This window comes from Cebus imitator, unplaced genomic scaffold (assembly GCF_001604975.1).
Source record: "Cebus imitator isolate Cc_AM_T3 unplaced genomic scaffold, Cebus_imitator-1.0 Scaffold254, whole genome shotgun sequence".
Classification (NCBI taxonomy): Eukaryota; Metazoa; Chordata; class Mammalia; order Primates; family Cebidae; genus Cebus; species Cebus imitator.
In genome coordinates this window covers 2,773,936-2,790,908 of record NW_016107569.1, presented here as the reverse complement: position 1 = coordinate 2,790,908, position 16,973 = coordinate 2,773,936, and the positions used below count along the sequence as shown (strand labels likewise).

Genomic DNA, 16,973 nt, shown 5'->3' with positions numbered 1-16,973 from the left:
TAGAGACGGGGTTTCACCATGTTGACCAGGATGGTCTCGATCTCTTGACCTCGTGATCCACCCGCCTCAGCCTCCCAAAGTGCTGGGATTACAGGCTTGAGCCACCGCGCCCGGCCCTAGTCATGCATCACTTAACAACAGGGACGCATTCTGATGAATGTGACATTAGGTGATTTCCTCATTGTGGGGACATCATAGAGTGTACTTGCACAAACCTAGATAGTATATATTTTAAAATTTATTTATATATATATATTTTTCATAGGAAAAACCAAATGTCCCAGCACTGTTACTGAACATCAGTCCTTTCCCCTACTTGATCTGCAGTGCCAACATCAAGTGCCACATACCAGGTTTCTATATACACTCCATTAAAATCTATGGGGCCATCATCGTAGGCTCAGTCTGTTGCTGACTGACTGAAACATTGTTATGTAGCCCATGACTATACTAATATGTGTATGTGTGATTTATGTTGGTGTGGATAGTTCCCGTTTCGTAAGAATGGGATTTTACTATATATTATAGTGCAGTTTTCTTTCTTCACTTTTTTTTTTTTTTAAATCTAGGCTGTGTTTCTTATGTCAGCAGTATAGATTTCATTCATTCATTATTTATTTTTTTGAGACAGCCTCATTCTGTTGCCCAGGCTGGAGTGGATGGCACACTGCAACCTCTGCCTCCTGGGTTCAAGCGATTATCCTGCCTCAGCCTCCTGAGTAGCTGGGATTACAGGTGTGTGCCACCATCCCGGCCAATTTTTTGTATTTTCAGTAGAGACAAGGTTTTGCCACATTGCCCAGGCTGGTCTGAACTCCTGAGCTCAGGCAATCCACCCACCTAGGCCCCCTAAAGTGCCAAGATTATAGGTGTGAGCCACACCGTGCCTGGCCACATTCTTTATTTTTTTATTATTATTATTTTTTGAGACAGGCACTCACTCTGTTGCCACGGTTAGAGTGCAATGCCATGATCACGGCTCATTGTGGCTTTGACCTCCTGGGCTCGGGTGATCCTCCTACCCCAGCCTCCTGAGTAGATGAGACCACAGGCATGTGCCACCACACCCAGCTAATTTTTTTTTTCCCTGAGATGGAGTCTCACTCTGTTCCCCAGGCTAGAGTACACTGGTACCATCTCAGCTCACTGCAACCTCTGCCTCCTGGGTTCAAGTGATTCTTGCTCCTCAGCCTCCAACTAGCTATAGGCACGCACCACCATGTTCGGCCAATTTTTTTTTTGTGACACGAGTCTGCTCTGTCACCTGGGCTAGAGTACAGTGATGATGGCTCACTGCAACCTCTGCCTCCCGGGTTCAAGCCATTCTCCCTGCCTCAGCCTCCTGAGTAGATGGGATTACAGATGCCAGCTACCACGCCCAGCTAATTTTGTTATTTTTAGTAGAGACAGAGTTTTGCCATGTTGGCCAGGCTGGTCTTGAATTCCTGACCTCAGGTGATCTGCCTGCCTTGGCCTCCCAAAGTGCTGAGATAACAGGTGTGAGCCACCACGCCTGGCTAATTTTTAAATTATTTGTAGAGATGGGGGTCTCTCTGTGTTGCCTGGGCTGGTCTTGAACTCCTGGGCTCAAGTGATCCTCCCACCTGGGCCTCCCAAAGTTCTGGAATTACATGTGTAAGCCACTGTGCCTGGCCTAGATTTTATTCTTTGTATAAGCTATGAAAATATTTATTATGTGGGCATATTTTTTTTATTTTTTGAGACAGAGTCTTGCTGTGTTGCCCAGGCTGGAGTGCAGTGGTGTGATGTCTCCCAGGCTGGAGTGCCGTGGAACAATATCAGCTCATTGCAACCTCCACCTCCCTAGTTTAAGTGATTCTCCTGCCTCAGCCTCCCAAGTAGCTGGGATTACAGGTGTGTGCCATCATGCCTGGCTAATTTTTGTATTTTTTAGTAGAGATGGGGTTTCACCGTGTTGGCCAGGCTGGTCTGGAACTCCTGACCTCAAATGATCCACCTGCCTCGGCCTCCCAAAGTACTGGGATTACAGGTATGAGTCACAGTGCCTGGCCTGGGCATATCATTATTACCCATTGTCTTATCAACTGGTATTTGGGTTTTTTTTCCCCCTCAAGACGGAGTCTTGCTCTGTCGCCCGAGCTGGAATACAATGGTGTAATCTCGGTTAACTCCAACCTCTGCTTCCCGGGTTCAAGCACTTCTCTTGCCTCAGCCTCCTGAGTAGCTGAGATTACAGGCACCCACCACCATGCCTGGCTAATTTTTGTATTTTTAGTAGAGACGGGGTTTCAGCATGTTGGCCAGACTGGTCTTGAACTCCTGACATTGTGATCCTCCTGCCTTGTCCTCCCAAAGTTTTGGGATTATAGGCATGAGCCACCACAACGCCCAGCCTCTTTGGGTTATTTGTAATTAAAAAAATTTTTTTAAGACAGTGTTTTACTCTTGTTGCCTAGGCTGGAGTGTGATGGCACGATCTTGGCTCACTGCAACCTCTGCCTCCTGGGTTCAAGCAGTTCTCTTGCCTTAGCCTCCCAAGTAGCTGGGATTACAGGCATGCACTCCATACCTGGCTAATTCTGTACTTTTAGGAGAGATGGTGTTTCACTGTGTTGGTCAGGCTGGTCTCAAAATCCCGACCTCAGGTATAATTCACCCACCTCAGCCTCCCGAAGTGCTGGGATTATAGGCACGAGCCACCACAGCCAGCCTAAAAAAATTTTTAAAAAAATGAGATGGAGGCCAGGCGTGGTGGCTCACGCCTGTAATCCCAGCACTTTGGGAGGCTGAGGCAGGTGGATCACGAGGTCAGGAGTTCAAGACCAGACTGGCCAACATGATGAAACCCTGTCTCTACTAAAAAATACAAAAATTAGCTGGGCATGATGGCTTGTGCTTGTGATCCCAGCTACTTGGGAGGCTGAGGTAGGAGAATTACTTGAACCAGGACCCAGGAGGCGGAAGTTGCAGTGAGCTGAGATCACGCCACTGCACTCCAGTTTGGGCTACAGAGCGAGGCTCCATCTCAAAAAAAAAAAAAAAAAAAAAAAAATAGCAGAGATGGGGTCTTGCTATGTTGCCCAGGTTGGTGTCAAACTCCTGGGCTCAAGTTATCCTCCTGCCTGGGCCTCCCAAAAGTGCTGGGATTACAGGTGTGAGCCACTGTGTCCACCCTTTTTTCTTTTTTTTTTTTGATGCATTAAGCACCTTTGTGTATCTTTTTGTGTGTTTCCGTGAACATATCTGAAGGATAGATTCCTATAAGTAGAACTGTTGACTCGTTGTATATATCCAGTCTTTTAATTCAAAAGATGGTGCTGAGTTGCCCCCTTAGCAGGTCCTACCAACTAACCTTCCCACGCACAGAGGAGGAGTTTTTGTTTCCTCTTCTTGGAATCAATGTCAGATGTCTTTTGTTTTTTTTTTTTTTTTTTTTGAGACAGAGTCTTGCTCTGTCATCCAGGCTGGAGTGCAGTGGTGTGATCTCAGTTCACTGCATCCTCTGCTTCCTGGGCTCAGGTGATCCTCCTGCGTCAGTCTCTCAAGCTGGGACTATAGGTGCACGGCAACCCTGGCCAGCTAATTTTTAATTTTTTTGTAAAGATGGGGTTTTGCCAAGTTGGCCAGGCTGGTCTTGAACCCCTAGCCTCGAGTGATCTGCCTGCTTCGGCCTTCCAAAACTGGGATTAGGTATGAGCTGCTATGACTAGTTGATGTTTTTAATTTGCCAACGTTATCCAGGAAGAGAAATCACATGTAATTTACATGTCTATGCTTATTCAGGAGGTTGCCAGTTTATTCCAAATGTTTGTTGCAATTAGTGTTTTTCTTCTGTGAATTGCCTCTGTATGTCTAAAACATCAACTTGGTTTTATTTTTCTAACCATCCTGCCCTGGTGGGGAGAAGGAAGGGAGGGTATGGTTATTGAAGGGATTGTCAGTATCGCCCTTCTCTTTCCTCCCCAGACTGTGGAAGGGCAGGCAGGAGGCTGGTGGGTTTAGCTTAACAAGGCATTACTGCATCCCGGAAGTATGGGTCTGGTTTATGCTAGGGCTCAGGTGTTGGAGTCCTGGTTTAAAAGTGAGAGAAGGCCGGGCGCGGTGGCTCAAGCCTGTAATCCCAGCACTTTGGGAGGCCGAGGTGGGTGGATCACGAGGTCAAGAGATCGAGACCATCCTGGTCAACATGGTGAAACCCCGTCTCTACTAAAAATACAAAAAAATTAGCTGGGCATGGTGGTGCGTGCCTATAATCCCAGCTACTCAGGAGGCTGAGGCAGGAGAATCACTTGAATCTGGGAGGTGGAGGTTGCAGTGAGCCGAGATCACACCACTGCACTCCAGCTTGTGTGACAGAGCGAGATTCCATCTCTGTCGCCCAAGGAAAAAAACCCAAAAAGTCCGGGCGTGGTGGCTCACGCCTGTAATCCAAGCACTTTGGAGGCCAAGGCAGGTGGATCACCTGAGGTTGGGAGTTCAAGACCAGCCTGACCAACATGGTGAAACCCCATCTTTATTAAAAAAAAAAAGAAAGTGAAAGAGAGGACAGGTGTAGTGGCTCACGCCTGTAATCCCAGTACTTTCGGAGGCTGAGGCAGATGGATCACCTGAGGTGGGGAGTTTGAGACCAGCCTGGCCAACATGGTGAAACCCCGTCTTTACTAAAAATGCAAAAATTAGCTGGGCTTGGTGATGCATGTCTGTAATCCCAATTACCCAGGAGGCTGAGGCAGGAGAATCACTTGAATCTGTGAGGTGGAGGTTGCAGTCAGCCAAAATCACGCTACTGTACTCCAGCCTGGGCAACAAGAGCAAAACTCCGTCTTAATTAAAAAAAAAAAAAAAGAGCGTTTGTGTGTTGTAGGGGAGGATTCTATTTACCTATTTGCTTTTTCATTTTCTTTGTCAAGATTCTTTGGAGGAGGCCCCTCCAGCCACTCAGAACTTCATCATTCCAAAAAAGGAGATCCACACAGTTCCAGACATGGGCAAATGGAAGCGTTCTCAGGTACCAGTGGTGTCTGCACTTTTGGGTTGGAACTGCGGTGAGAAACTTGGGCTTTTCAAAGACAGTGGTTTTCCTGGCCTGACAGGCAGTGAGTTCCTGGCCCTTCTTGCTTTCGGAGCCTGAGTTTTCAGAAGCTAGGGAGCAAGGTGACAGGGGAGCTGGCTGTCTCTTCCCTTCAGAGGCAGTACTCAGACATGCTTTATCAGGAAGGTTGCGTTCTTTATCAGGCTGGCACCAGGGTAGCCCGAGAGCATTCCGCTCCTGGTTCTCATAAGCCGTTGCCCCTTATTAAGTGTTGCTGCATTGGCTGAACATGAGTTCGAAATGATGGAGTGAGTCACTTTGATTCTAGGCTGCAAGTAACAGCAAGTGTGGGCCAGTGCCTCAAGGGGAGAAGAGGCTATCTCATGGAAACTTCAGCTAGTGATGTGGCTAAGCCTGCAAATACCTAGGAGCTAGGACCCAGAGTACTGGGCACAGACTGGCTTTCTCTGCTGCTCAGCCCAAATGATGGACAGGAGATAACCACTTGTACTCCTCAGGCTTCTGGTACAGGCTGTGGAAAGAAAAACTGAGAAAAAGAAAGCCAATTTCAATTTCTCAGGGAAGGCCTCTGGGCCAGTTCTAGTCAGCCTTCTGCTCCCAGTCTGGTGAGCTGGGCTGGAGAGTATTGCTCATACAGAGGGCTGGGCACAGGGGTCCTCGCATGCCGGGCAGATTCTCCAGGAGACCCACACCCCACAGCTTCCATGCCTTGTGCTTGCTGGGGCTTGGGGCCATCTAAGCCTGTCTGGTTCCTCTTTCACAAGTCTGCCCTCTAAGTGTTTGGAAATGCTTATCATGTCTTTTCTGAGTCTTCACTAGGATCAACAGTCCCTTCAGCCTAGGGGGAAGCTTGGTCCCTTCAGCCGCTTAAAGGACATGGTTGCAGTTCTTGTATCATCTTGATTTACAAGAACTTTGCTTTACCTCAGAATTCCTCAATGTCAGGACTATGGACATTTGGGGGCAGATAATTCTTCATCATAGGGGGCTGGCCTGTGCCACGTAGGACATTTAGTAATATCTCTGGCCTCTACCCACTAGATGTTAGCAGCACACCTTTCCCCACTTGTCACAACCAGCATTGTCTCCAGGTGTTGTCAGATCTTCTCTGGGCACCAGATTGTTGTAGTTGAGAACTGCTTCTTTGTCTAAATCCATGGGTTCTAGCGTAGCTGCCTTTGGGACAGGGGCTCAGACTTGCCCTGGCCTGGGAGAGTTGCTTTGGAGAGGCCTGGCCTGCTGGCAGTCATTCCGTGGCTGACAGGAGGATCCTGGTATAGGAATGCTTCCTTCTAGATAACAGGGCCTGTCTCAGTGCTTACTGTGGTTACCTCGGCATCCATAAGGCTTGGATAAGGAGAAAGGAAGGAAATGAGAGGAAAAATGGATGAAGAAGAAACAAAACCAAACAGGCGTCACTTGTTCCCAGCAACTGCCTCTCAGGGGCCTGCACCTCAGTGCTATTTTTTAAATTTTATTTTTATTATTTATTTATTATTATTATTATTATTTTTTGAGATGGAGCCTCTCTCTGTAGCCCAGGCTGGAGTGCAGTGGCATGATCTCAGCTCACTGCAACCTCTGCCTCCCAGGTCCCGGTTCAAGCAATTCTCCTACCTCAGCCTCGCAAGTAGCTGGGATTACAGGCACGAGCCACCATGCCCAGCTAATTTTTGTATTTTTTAGTAGAGATGGGGATTCACCATGTTGGCCAGTTGGTCTTGAACTCCTGACCTCGTGATCCACCTGCCTCGGCCTCCCAAAGTGCTGGGATTACAGGCATGAGCCACCGTGCCAGCCTTTTTTTATTTTTATTTTTTTTTTGAGACAGGGTCTCACTCTTTTCCCCAGGCTGGAGTGCAGTGATAGGATCATAGTCACTACAGCCTTCATGTCCTGGGCTCAAGCTATCCTGCCACCTCAGCCACCTGAGTAGCTGGGACCACAGGCATATATCACCATGCCCGGGAAACTTTAATTTTTGTAGAGATGGGGTCTCACTATGTTGCCCAGGCTGGTCTCACCTAGGCTCAAGTGATCCTCCTGCCTTGGCTTCCCAAAGTGCTGGGATCACAGACGTGAGCAATAGCGCCTGGTCCTCAATGCATTCTTATCCCTGTGTTGGGTGTAGCTTCAGCCCAGCAGGGAAGAGAGTGTCCACTTGGAAGCTGAGATGGGTGTTTGGGGAGATCTGTCTGTGGCAGGCATCTGCACTGCAGCTAGACAGCCTGGCCTGCCTGTGGCTGATTACTGGGGGCGAGATCTTTGGTGGTACTCCTGGAACTCCTAGCGGTGGAGCATAATGGACAAGCATGTGCCCACTCAGCTTTGAAGTTAGGCTGGCTGGTCCTAGCTCCATGTCTAATGAGATCTTGCTCTTGGGAGACCTTGGGCAGATCACTTTTCTTGAAATTATGGTTTCCCTATCTGTAAAATGGTGACAGCAGTGTCTACCTCATAGACTGGCAGCAATAGTGAGTACTTGGTTCACTCTGGCTAGAGATGAGTGTGTTACTGTCTGTGGTCACCGGCTTGCCAGCTTTTCTGGAGGGTAAGGGTTGGGTATTTGTCCTTATCTTTCTACTTCTCCTGCTACTGGGCTGGGAGCCAGGAGCAGGAGAAGTAGAAAGCTAGAGCTTTTTGGTAACGTGGTAGAACTGGGGGCAGGTGGTGGTGGTGGGGCCTGCCACCCCTCTCCCCATCCCCATTCTCTCTGTTTGGTAGGCATATGCTGACTACATCGGGTTCATCCTTACCCTCAACGAAGGTGTGAAGGGGAAGAAGCTGACCTTCGAGTACAAAGTCTCTGAGGTAGGCCCAGGAGGAGCTGCTGCAGCAGCAGCCTTTCCAAAAATAGCTCCAGTGTCCCGTGGGCTCAGTGCCCACCCTAGGGCCAGTGCAGAAAATAAGATTGCCTAAGTACGTGTGCACTTCACATTTTTGTGTCTATATTTCTAATTTTTAAAATCTGTGAATAGATGGATATTTATAAAATTGAGACCAAGGTAAATACGCTGTTTTATAGCTAGTATTTTTGGTAATTGGTGTTTTAGATAACTTTTGAAATTAAAAAAGATTACAAAAAAGTAAACGTCCTCACTGGAGAGATCAATAATAGACATGTGTATGACATTCACAGTAGAGCTGGCCTCTCCGTCTGGCAGCCCCTTACTGACAGCGCACATCCAGGAGATCAAGAGTGCTTCTCCTGCAGTGAGCTCTGCCTTCATTTACTTAATCATTTAATGTTTTTTGTTTATGTTTTTTTTTTGTTTTTTTGAGACAGGGTCTCGCTTTGTTGCCAGGCTGGAATGCAATGGCGAGATCTTGGCTCACTGCAACCTCTGCGTCCCAGTTTCAAGCAATTCTCTTGCCTCAGCCTCCTGAGTAGCTGGGATTACAGGCACACGCCACCACGTCCAGTTAATTTTTGTATTATTAGTAGAGATGGGGTTTCACCATGTTGGCCAGGATGGTCTTGATCTCTTGACCTTATGATCCACCCTCTTCAGCCTCTTAAGGTGTTGGGATTACAGGCGTGAGCCACCATGCCCGGCCTTTTTAAAAAAAAATACAGTGACAGGGTCTCATTATGTTGCTCAGGCTGGTCTCTCCTGGGCTCAAGTAATCCTCTTGCCTTGTTCTCCCCAAGTGCTGGGGTGACAAGTGTGAACCACCGAGCTCAGGCTCTCATTTATTTAAACAGCCCCTAACTTCAGACTTTTAGGTTGTCTCCCTGAACATTGCTCCTCGGAACATCCCTGCACATAGATCTCTGGGCCTTGTTTCTGAAGGATTCATTCTTAGATGTGGAAATGCTGAGTCAAAGGGCACATTCATTTTTTTGTGTTTGGGTTCACACGGCCTAGTGGGTGCTTTTTGGATGTTGTTTCAGAGATAGTTTTGTTTGTGTAGGGAGGGCAAGAGCTGCGGGGAGGCAGATACTGATGGGAAGGTGTGGCCTTACCGGCTATTTGCTGCTGCTAGATGCTGTCTACCAGGGCTAGGACCTAGATGTCCAGTAGCCTCTTGGGTTTGTGTCCCAGTTGGTCCAGAGCCACCTTGAGTCTCTTATCTCAGACGTCAGGTCCTGAAGAGTCTCTCTCAGTACCTTGGCCCACCCAGCTCTCTGGCCACAGCCTTGGGCTTGTTGGGTAATGTGTGGCTCTGCCCTGGCCCAGTTTCTCCACCTGCCCCAAGACTAACATTGCCTGCTTCGCCCTTATACCTGGTTACTGGTGGAGCTGCCTGTTCCTGGGCCTGTCTGGCTGCTGGGTGGCCTAGGTCCTGTTCTGTCCACTTCAGGAGAACCAGGCCTGTGCTTCTGGTAGATAGCCTTCCCTTGGGAGCCATGCCCATCAGTGGTTTTTTGGGTTCCTCTTGGGCTCACTCAGTGATCTGGGAATGAGGGTTTTGGTGCAGGATGGCTGGGGAAAGAGGGGCTTCCTCCTCGAGCCTGTGGTGAGGGATGCTCAGCTGTGCTCAGTGGGCCAGGAATGTCGTGGAGGAAGGCTAATTAAAGGGGAAGATTGTAATTACCCCAGCAAATCCTTAGCTGCCAAGTTCCCTAATTGCCCATGGCTTTGTTGGTAGCTGTCCACACCAGTCAGGTATTGTCTTTTTTTTTTTGAGATGAAGTCTCACTCTTGTCACCCAGGCTGGAGTGCAATGGCATGATCTCGGCTCACTGCAACCTCTGCCTCCCAGGCTCAAGTGATTCTCCTGCCTCAGCCTCCTGAATAGCTGGGATTACAAGTGCCTGCCACCACACCTGGCTACTTTTTGTATTTTTAATAGGGATAGGGTTTCACCATGTTGGCCAGGCTGGTCTCAAACCCCCTACCTCAGGTGATCCACCTGCCTTGGCCTCCCAAAGTGTTGGGATTACAGGCATGAACCATCATGCCTGGCCCAGGTATTGTCTTAGCTCAAGAGCTGTTCTTTGGCAGGATTGCAGTGTGGTTACACATTTGGGTTCTGGAATTAGGCTGGCTAGTTTAATCACTTGTGAACCAGTGACCTTGTCATTTTTGACCCTCTGTTTCCTCATCTGTAGAATGGTAAGAGTTAGCAGACCTACTCATGGCCCCTTGGGGAAGATTCACTGAGATTCCACAAGTAGGGTTTTCTTTTGCATAGTGCCTAACAGATACTAAATAAATACTTTTATTATTAGCTATTGTTACCATTAGGCATTAGTCAGTTCTAATTTTCAATAATGTTGTTGCATAGAAAGCTAGCTCTTGGCTGGGCACGGTGGCTCACTCCTGTAATCCCAGCACTTTGGGAGGTTAAGGCTGGTAAATCATGTGGTCAGGAGTTCGAGACCAGCTTGGCCAACATGGTGAAACCCTGTCTCTACTAAAAATACAAGAAAATAGCTGGGTGTGATGGTAGGTGCCTGTAATCCCACCTACTTGCCAGGCTGAGGCAGGAGAATCGCTGGAACGTGGGAGGCAGAGGTTGCTGTGAGCTGAGATTACGCCACTGCACTGCGGCCCGGGCAAGAGTGTTAGACTCCATCTGGGGGAAAAAAAAAAGTCTAGCTTATTTTTATTTATTTATTTAATTTTTTGAGATGGAGTTTTGCTCTTTTTGCTCTTATTGCCCAGGCTGGAGTGCAATGGTGTGATCTTGGCTCACCACAACCTCCGCCTCCCGGGTTCAAGCGACACTTCTGCCTCAGCCTCCTGAGCTCCCGAGTAGCTGGGATTACAGGCATGTGCCACTACGCCAGGCTAATTTTGTATTGTTAGTAGAGATAGGGTTTCACCATGTTGGTCAGGCTGGTCTCGAACTCCCAAACTTGAGTGATTTGCCCGCCTTGGCCTCCCAAAGTGTTGAAATTATAGGTGTGAGCCACTGTGCCCGGCCAGCTAGCTCTTATATTAAATGATGCCTTTCCTCCTCTTATGGGTGTTAAGATTTTCCATTTTTGCAAATTAAATGTGATAGGTTTATTTTTGTTGCTGTTCTGTTTGCTTTTTTTAAACGTACAAGGGGGCTAAATTAAAAAATGGCCAGTGAAATTTTAGGGAAGATTTTACTGGTCCCTGAAATCCAGAAAGGAAGCACTGGCCTAGGGAGAATGAGAAAGCTGGAGTTGTTCTTTGTGCCTCAGAGGGGTTCCATCCACAGTTCCCTTTCTTCCAGCCCTTCTCTCCCAGCACACCACACAATAGAGGCAGCCCCCACATTCAAAAAGCCCTCTCCAGAAGAGGAGCTGGGAGCCTTTGAATTATTCATTGGCCCAGTTGAGCTAGCAGCTGGGCCCTGGCTCCTGTGACCCTCGCCTTCTCTCTCCCCTTCAGTGCTTTGCCTATGACTGAGATCCCTAGGGAATCTGGGGCTGACTGGTGCTTTCTGGGGCCAAAATGACTGTGCCATCCATTGTAAGCCCCTGTTGCTGCATGGGTCAGGTCTAGCCTGTGCTTATCAGCCATTCCTGGTTCTTCACAAAGCCAGGCTCTGGCAGCGCTCTCACATTTCAGCAAGGCAGCTTTATGCCATCCTGTCCCTCTGCCTTAACCAGGTGTAAAGGGAAATTTCTCCTCTTACAGGCTACTTTTCCTGTCCTCCCGTGCTTCAAGCCTAAATAAAAGGGAGATGAGAGAGAGCAGCACTCAGGGCTGGTTTCACATGTGCAGCTGGGGGCACAGCCAGCCTGTTTCATTAGCTTAAGCCTGCCTCTCCCCAAGTACATACATAGCTCTTGGCTGAGTCTTTCACATGGCAGCCCTGGTCTGCCTTGCCCTCCCAGGTGCACCTTCTCACATGGGCATCACCGTGCTGGTTCCTACCCAGTGCCAGGATTTTCTGTAAGTTTCTTCGTATACCATTTGTTTCCATAGACACAGTCAAGATCCACTTCCTGGCAGGGACTCTCTTCCCAGGACTGACTGACTGCAGATAGCCTCTGCATTGTGTTTTCCACCAGCCCTACTGCTGGCCTGTTCTACAAGCTATACCTGGAAGGAGCACCTTCTAGCTGACCTTTGGTTTGGATAGACAGCCACACCTATTTCTTCATTGAGTAACATTTTATATGCCAATGCTGCCCACACCTCTGACTCCGATTCTACTTCTGGGTCCCTGTCTTCTGTGGGAAAGGTGTGGGGGGCATGGGATCTCAAACCCTGCTGCCCTACAAGCATTGCACATGATGACCTGGCATTTCCACAAAGATTTGAGTTGCAAGCTGATTTACCATTGCATTGTGTGTGAAATAGGTAGTGAAACAGGTGGAAATAATCCAAACATTTAACAGTGAGGAATTAAATTATAATGCAGTGGCACGAAGAAATGTTATACATTTAGTAAAGGTTATCGTAAGATTATGTTTATATGCAGCTGTGAAATGAGGTTCATGAGAAAAAGGAGCAGGCTGCAAAGCAGAATGTGTCCTGCGATGAATATATACCGTCACCCTGTGCCAGGCACTGTGTTCTTTAGATCAAGAAACTGAGAGGCTCAGAGTTAGTCACTTGATCAAGGTCTCACAGCAACTAAATGGTGTTTGAGCTGGGGCTTGAATCCAGGCCCACTGTGCTAAACAACATAAAACACTCTAAGAAGATAACACAGAAGGGTATGTTAAAATGTTTAGTGTATTTCCGGCTGGCAGGATTACTGGTCATTTTCATTTCCTCCTGTTTATACTTCTATTTTTTTATGATGAGTAGGTATTGGATACTGAACAAAAGGCTCCCATACAGTCTTTGTAAAAAGTCGTCAGGGTTGAGTTTGTGCTTGTCTATAGCAGCAGCCCATGGGTAGGCTGCCTGTAGAAACCAGGTGCTGAAGCCACCCTGTCCCTGTCCCATCAACCTGGTGCTCTTCCCTCTCTGGAAAGCCCATCATGCTCCCCTGACCCTCCTTCATAATCAGGACAGTGGGGAAGAAAGAGGGTTGGGAGAGAGTGGCCAGTAGGGGCCATGCTGAGGGGTCATTGTGTGGCAGTAGTGGATTTGTGTGGCCTCTGTGACTATGCTGGAGTCACTAGTCAACGTGGCTTGGACCCCTCTATTTTGCCTCCACAGGCCATTGAGAAACTAGTTGCTCTTCTCAACACGCTGGACAGGTGGATTGATGAGACTCCTCCAGTGGACCAGCCCTCTCGGTTTGGGAATAAGGCATACAGGACCTGGTATGCCAAACTTGATGAGGTGAGGCTGCCACAGGACAGGCCAGGGGCTGGGCTGGCAGTGAGGGTGGTTTTGGCACCAGCTCGGGAAAGGCCTGCATTGTATAGCGCTTCTAGGTATATAAAAATCCCAGAGTTTGTTAAAATGGCAGTTTCACTTAGCAAAATTAGAAATGAGTTTAAACTCTGCTTGGTCATCTTCTGGGAAATGCTACTCTGCATATACAGCCCTCTGCACAAGGCTGTTTATGAAGTCACTGTTTGTATTATAGCAAATTGGAAACGTCCCATGTACCCATCTGTAGGGGATCTCTTGAGCCCAGGAGTTTGAGTACGCTGGGCAACATAGCAAGACCCTGTTTCTGCAAAAAATAAGAAATGATGGTGCACACCTTTGGTCCCAGCTACTTGGGTGGCTGAAGCAGGAGGATGGCTTGAGCTCTGGCGTTTGAGGCTGCAGTGAGCTATGGAGCCATTGCATGCCCACTTGGAATGCTAGCCGCATAGTACTCCATGGTGTGGATGGACTAGTCGATTTAACTGACCACATAGTACATAGTACATGGTGTGGATGGACTAGTCGATTTAACTGATCCCCTACTGATGTTTTTATTTTTGAATCTTATCAAGCTATTATCTATTCAAAGCAAACAAAAATAAAAATGCAGGATCTCAGGCCCTGTCCTTAGAAAAGCAGAGTCTACAGGTCTGGGTAGGGACTGGGAATCTGGATTTTCACCAGCTCTCCAGGAGATTCTCATGCCAATTGTCTACAACTGAACTTAAGGAAATTTGGGTCCTAATTTCTCTGGCCCAATATTTTCACATGGAGCAGAGTGGAGACTCAGGACCCAGTGAAATGCTATTCCCAAGAGAGGCCTGGGGCTGCCTCTGGACTCTTAAGATGGTACATGGTCTTGTTTTTGTTTTTTTTTTCCTGTCGCTCAGGCTGGAGTGCAGTGGCATGATCTCAGCTCACTGCAGCCGTCACCTGCCAGGCTGAAGCAATCCTCCTGCCTCAGCCTCCTGAGTAGCTGAGATTACAAGCAGCCGCCACCATGCCTGGCTAATTTTTGTATTTTTAGTAGAGACAGAGTTCATCATGTTGGCCAGGCTGGTTGCAAAATCCTTGCCTCAAGTGATCCGCCCACCTTGGCCTCCCAAAGTGTTGGGATTATAGGTGTGAACCACTACTCCTGACCTTGTTATGTCTTAAAGCTAACAGATTATAGCTGTACAGCTTGATGGATTTTTACATATTTTTTACCCATGGACTCACCACTCATGCCAAGTTTTTTACCCATGGACTCACCACTCATGCCAAGTTTTTTACCCATGGACTCACCACTCATATCAAGCAATAGAACATTCTAGCTGGAGTGCTCCCCATCCCAATTGATATTGGTCAGATTCTTCTGATTTCTATTCCATAAATTGTTTTTTTTCCCATGTTTCTGAACTTTGTATAAATGTCTGGCTTCTTTTGCCTGATGTCATATCTGAGATTCATCCATATTTTTGTGTATAGCTGTAGATCTTTTTCTTTGCTGTGTAATATTCTGTTGTATGACTATACCACAATTTATTCAACTCACTGTTGATGGACATTTCTGCTGTGTTTCCACCTTTTGGCTACTCTAAACAATGCTGCTGTGAACATTCTTCTGCATGTCTTCTGATGACACATGACACAAGCTGACCTGAGGGTGTGAAGAAGGTGGCATGTGTGGGAATCACAGAATTGACCTACCAGAGTCTCGGCGGGACTCCAATGAGTTACCAGATGGGAGGGTTGAGGCTTTTTCCAGATTCCTCCTGTCTTGCCCCAAGACCCCTGTGCCCTGGAAGGATCAGTCTATGATAAGCCACCTGGGTAGTCTTCTGCTGTGGGAGAATAAATGCTGTCCTTCCCCTTCCTTCTGTGGCCGGTCAGAACAGGGAGTCAGGCTGGCCTGGCATGGCAGCCTGGGTCCCCAGTCAGGTACTGCCCCTGGGCACCAGCCCACTGGGATGCTGCTTAATGTGCTGCCACCACTTTGTGTCTCTTGTGTTATCAGGAAGCGGAAAACTTGGTGGCCACAGTCGTCCCCACCCATCTGGCAGCTGCTGTGCCTGAGGTGGCTGTTTACCTAAAGGAGTCAGTGGGGAACTCCACGCGCATTGACTATGGCACAGGTACCTGCTGCTTGTGGGGCTCTGTACTTACCTGTCTTCACTGCTTTCTTTTTTGGGGCTTCAGGTGGTCTCAAGCCCCTCTGAGCAAGCAAGAGCCATCAAGAATTCGCCAAGTACCTGCAGCGTATTGGGGCAGGTGGGGTGTGGGGTGGTTTCTGTGGTGGGGGCACGGGGTGGGTGGGAATGGGAAGCGGCTAGGCTTGCAGGGAGGCCCGGATGCTGCGGTTCTGCTGTAGTCCACCAGGGGGAGCTGATGCCCCATGCATGGTGCTTGCGCCAGCGCTGCTTTCTGTTCTTGTGAAAATGGTCTCTGTGAGTGCCTCATCCCCAAAATAATAATTAATTGAACATTTACTGTGTGTTAAGGCAGCAGCTTCCTGAAGCTGTGAGAAATGAGAGCGCTTCTTGGTGACCTTTGTAGTATTGTGGCATGCTCTCTCCCTTGCACCCCTTGTCCCTTAGCCATTCTCTGTGCTGTTGAGCTCTTTGCATCTGTGGTCCATGTAAGCCAAGTGGGTTTGGACTTTGAGGAGAGGGAGTGTGTGGGCACCTTAACAGGGAAGTGTAGACAGGTGCAGTGGCGCCCCTGTAATCCCAGCACTTTGGGAGGCTGAGGGAGAGGATTGCCTGAGCTCTGGAGTTTAAGACCAGCCTAGGTAACATAGCAAGACTCCCATCTCTTTTTTAAAAATGTATTTAAAATTATTTTTATTTATATATTTATTTTTTTGAGACAGGGTCTCACTTTGTTACCTAGGCTGCAGTGCAGTGATGTGATCTTGGCTCACTCCTGGACCCAAGCAATCCTCCCACCTCTGCATCTTCCCACCTGCCAGTACCTACAGGCGTACACCACCAGCTTGGCACTTTTTTTTTTTGAAACAGAGTCTCACTCTCGCCCAGGCTGGAGTGCAGTGGCGGGATCTCGGCTCACTGCAACCTCTGCTTCCTGGGTTCAAGCAATTCTCCTGCTGGGACTACGGGCACATGCCACCATGCCCAGCTAATTTTTGTGTTTTTAGTATAGACGGGGTTTCACCATGTTGGCCATGCTGGTCTCAAACTCCTGACCTCTGGTGATCCAGCCACCTTGGCCTCCCAAAGTGCTGGGACTGGGATTACAGGCGTCAGTCATTGCGCCCGGCTGATATTTTTGTATTTTTGATAGAGATGTGGTTTTGCCGTGTTGCCCAGGCTGGTCTTGAACTCCTGAGTTCAAGCTATTCTCCCACCTCAGCCTCCCGAAGTGCTCAGATTATATGTGTGAGCCACTATGCTGAGACCGCCGTCTCTCAGAAATAAAAAAAGGAGGCGTTCTCTAGGTCAGGACATGGCCTGTGTAGCCAAGGAGGACCCCTACTTTGGTAAGGACCCACCTTTCCTTTCTGGCCTGAGGCAGGCAAATGGGAACACTGCTTAGCCCTCCCCTTGTCTGGGGGATGTGATCCACGAGGGAGCCCTGGCCACAGAGGCAGGCCCTGGAGAAGGGCCCTCTTGGACCAGGTGGGGCTTCGACTAAGACCAGCAGGGAAAAGATCAAAGAGGGAAGACTGGTCAGGTCAGCAGGGATTGGTGCCCCAGCTGCATGTAAACCCCTGAACAATGGGAGCCTGGGCCCTG

At 48.4% G+C, this 16,973-nt stretch overlaps 1 protein-coding gene across 2 annotated transcripts in view; it reads left to right on the top strand.

Annotated features, from left to right (window-relative positions):
* Positions 1 to 16,973, top strand: part of PTPA (protein phosphatase 2 phosphatase activator) — a 37,384-nt gene that overhangs the window by 5,862 nt on the left and 14,549 nt on the right. The window contains exons 2-5 of one of the 2 annotated variants that reach the window (XM_017499125.2): positions 4,893 to 4,990; positions 7,760 to 7,846; positions 13,075 to 13,200; positions 15,236 to 15,353. In XM_017499125.2, the coding sequence (XP_017354614.1) occupies positions 4,893 to 4,990; positions 7,760 to 7,846; positions 13,075 to 13,200; positions 15,236 to 15,353 (429 nt within the window). The remainder of the gene's footprint in view (positions 1 to 4,892; positions 4,991 to 7,759; positions 7,847 to 13,074; positions 13,201 to 15,235; positions 15,354 to 16,973) is intronic. The other variant, XM_017499127.2, reaches the window with a different exon arrangement.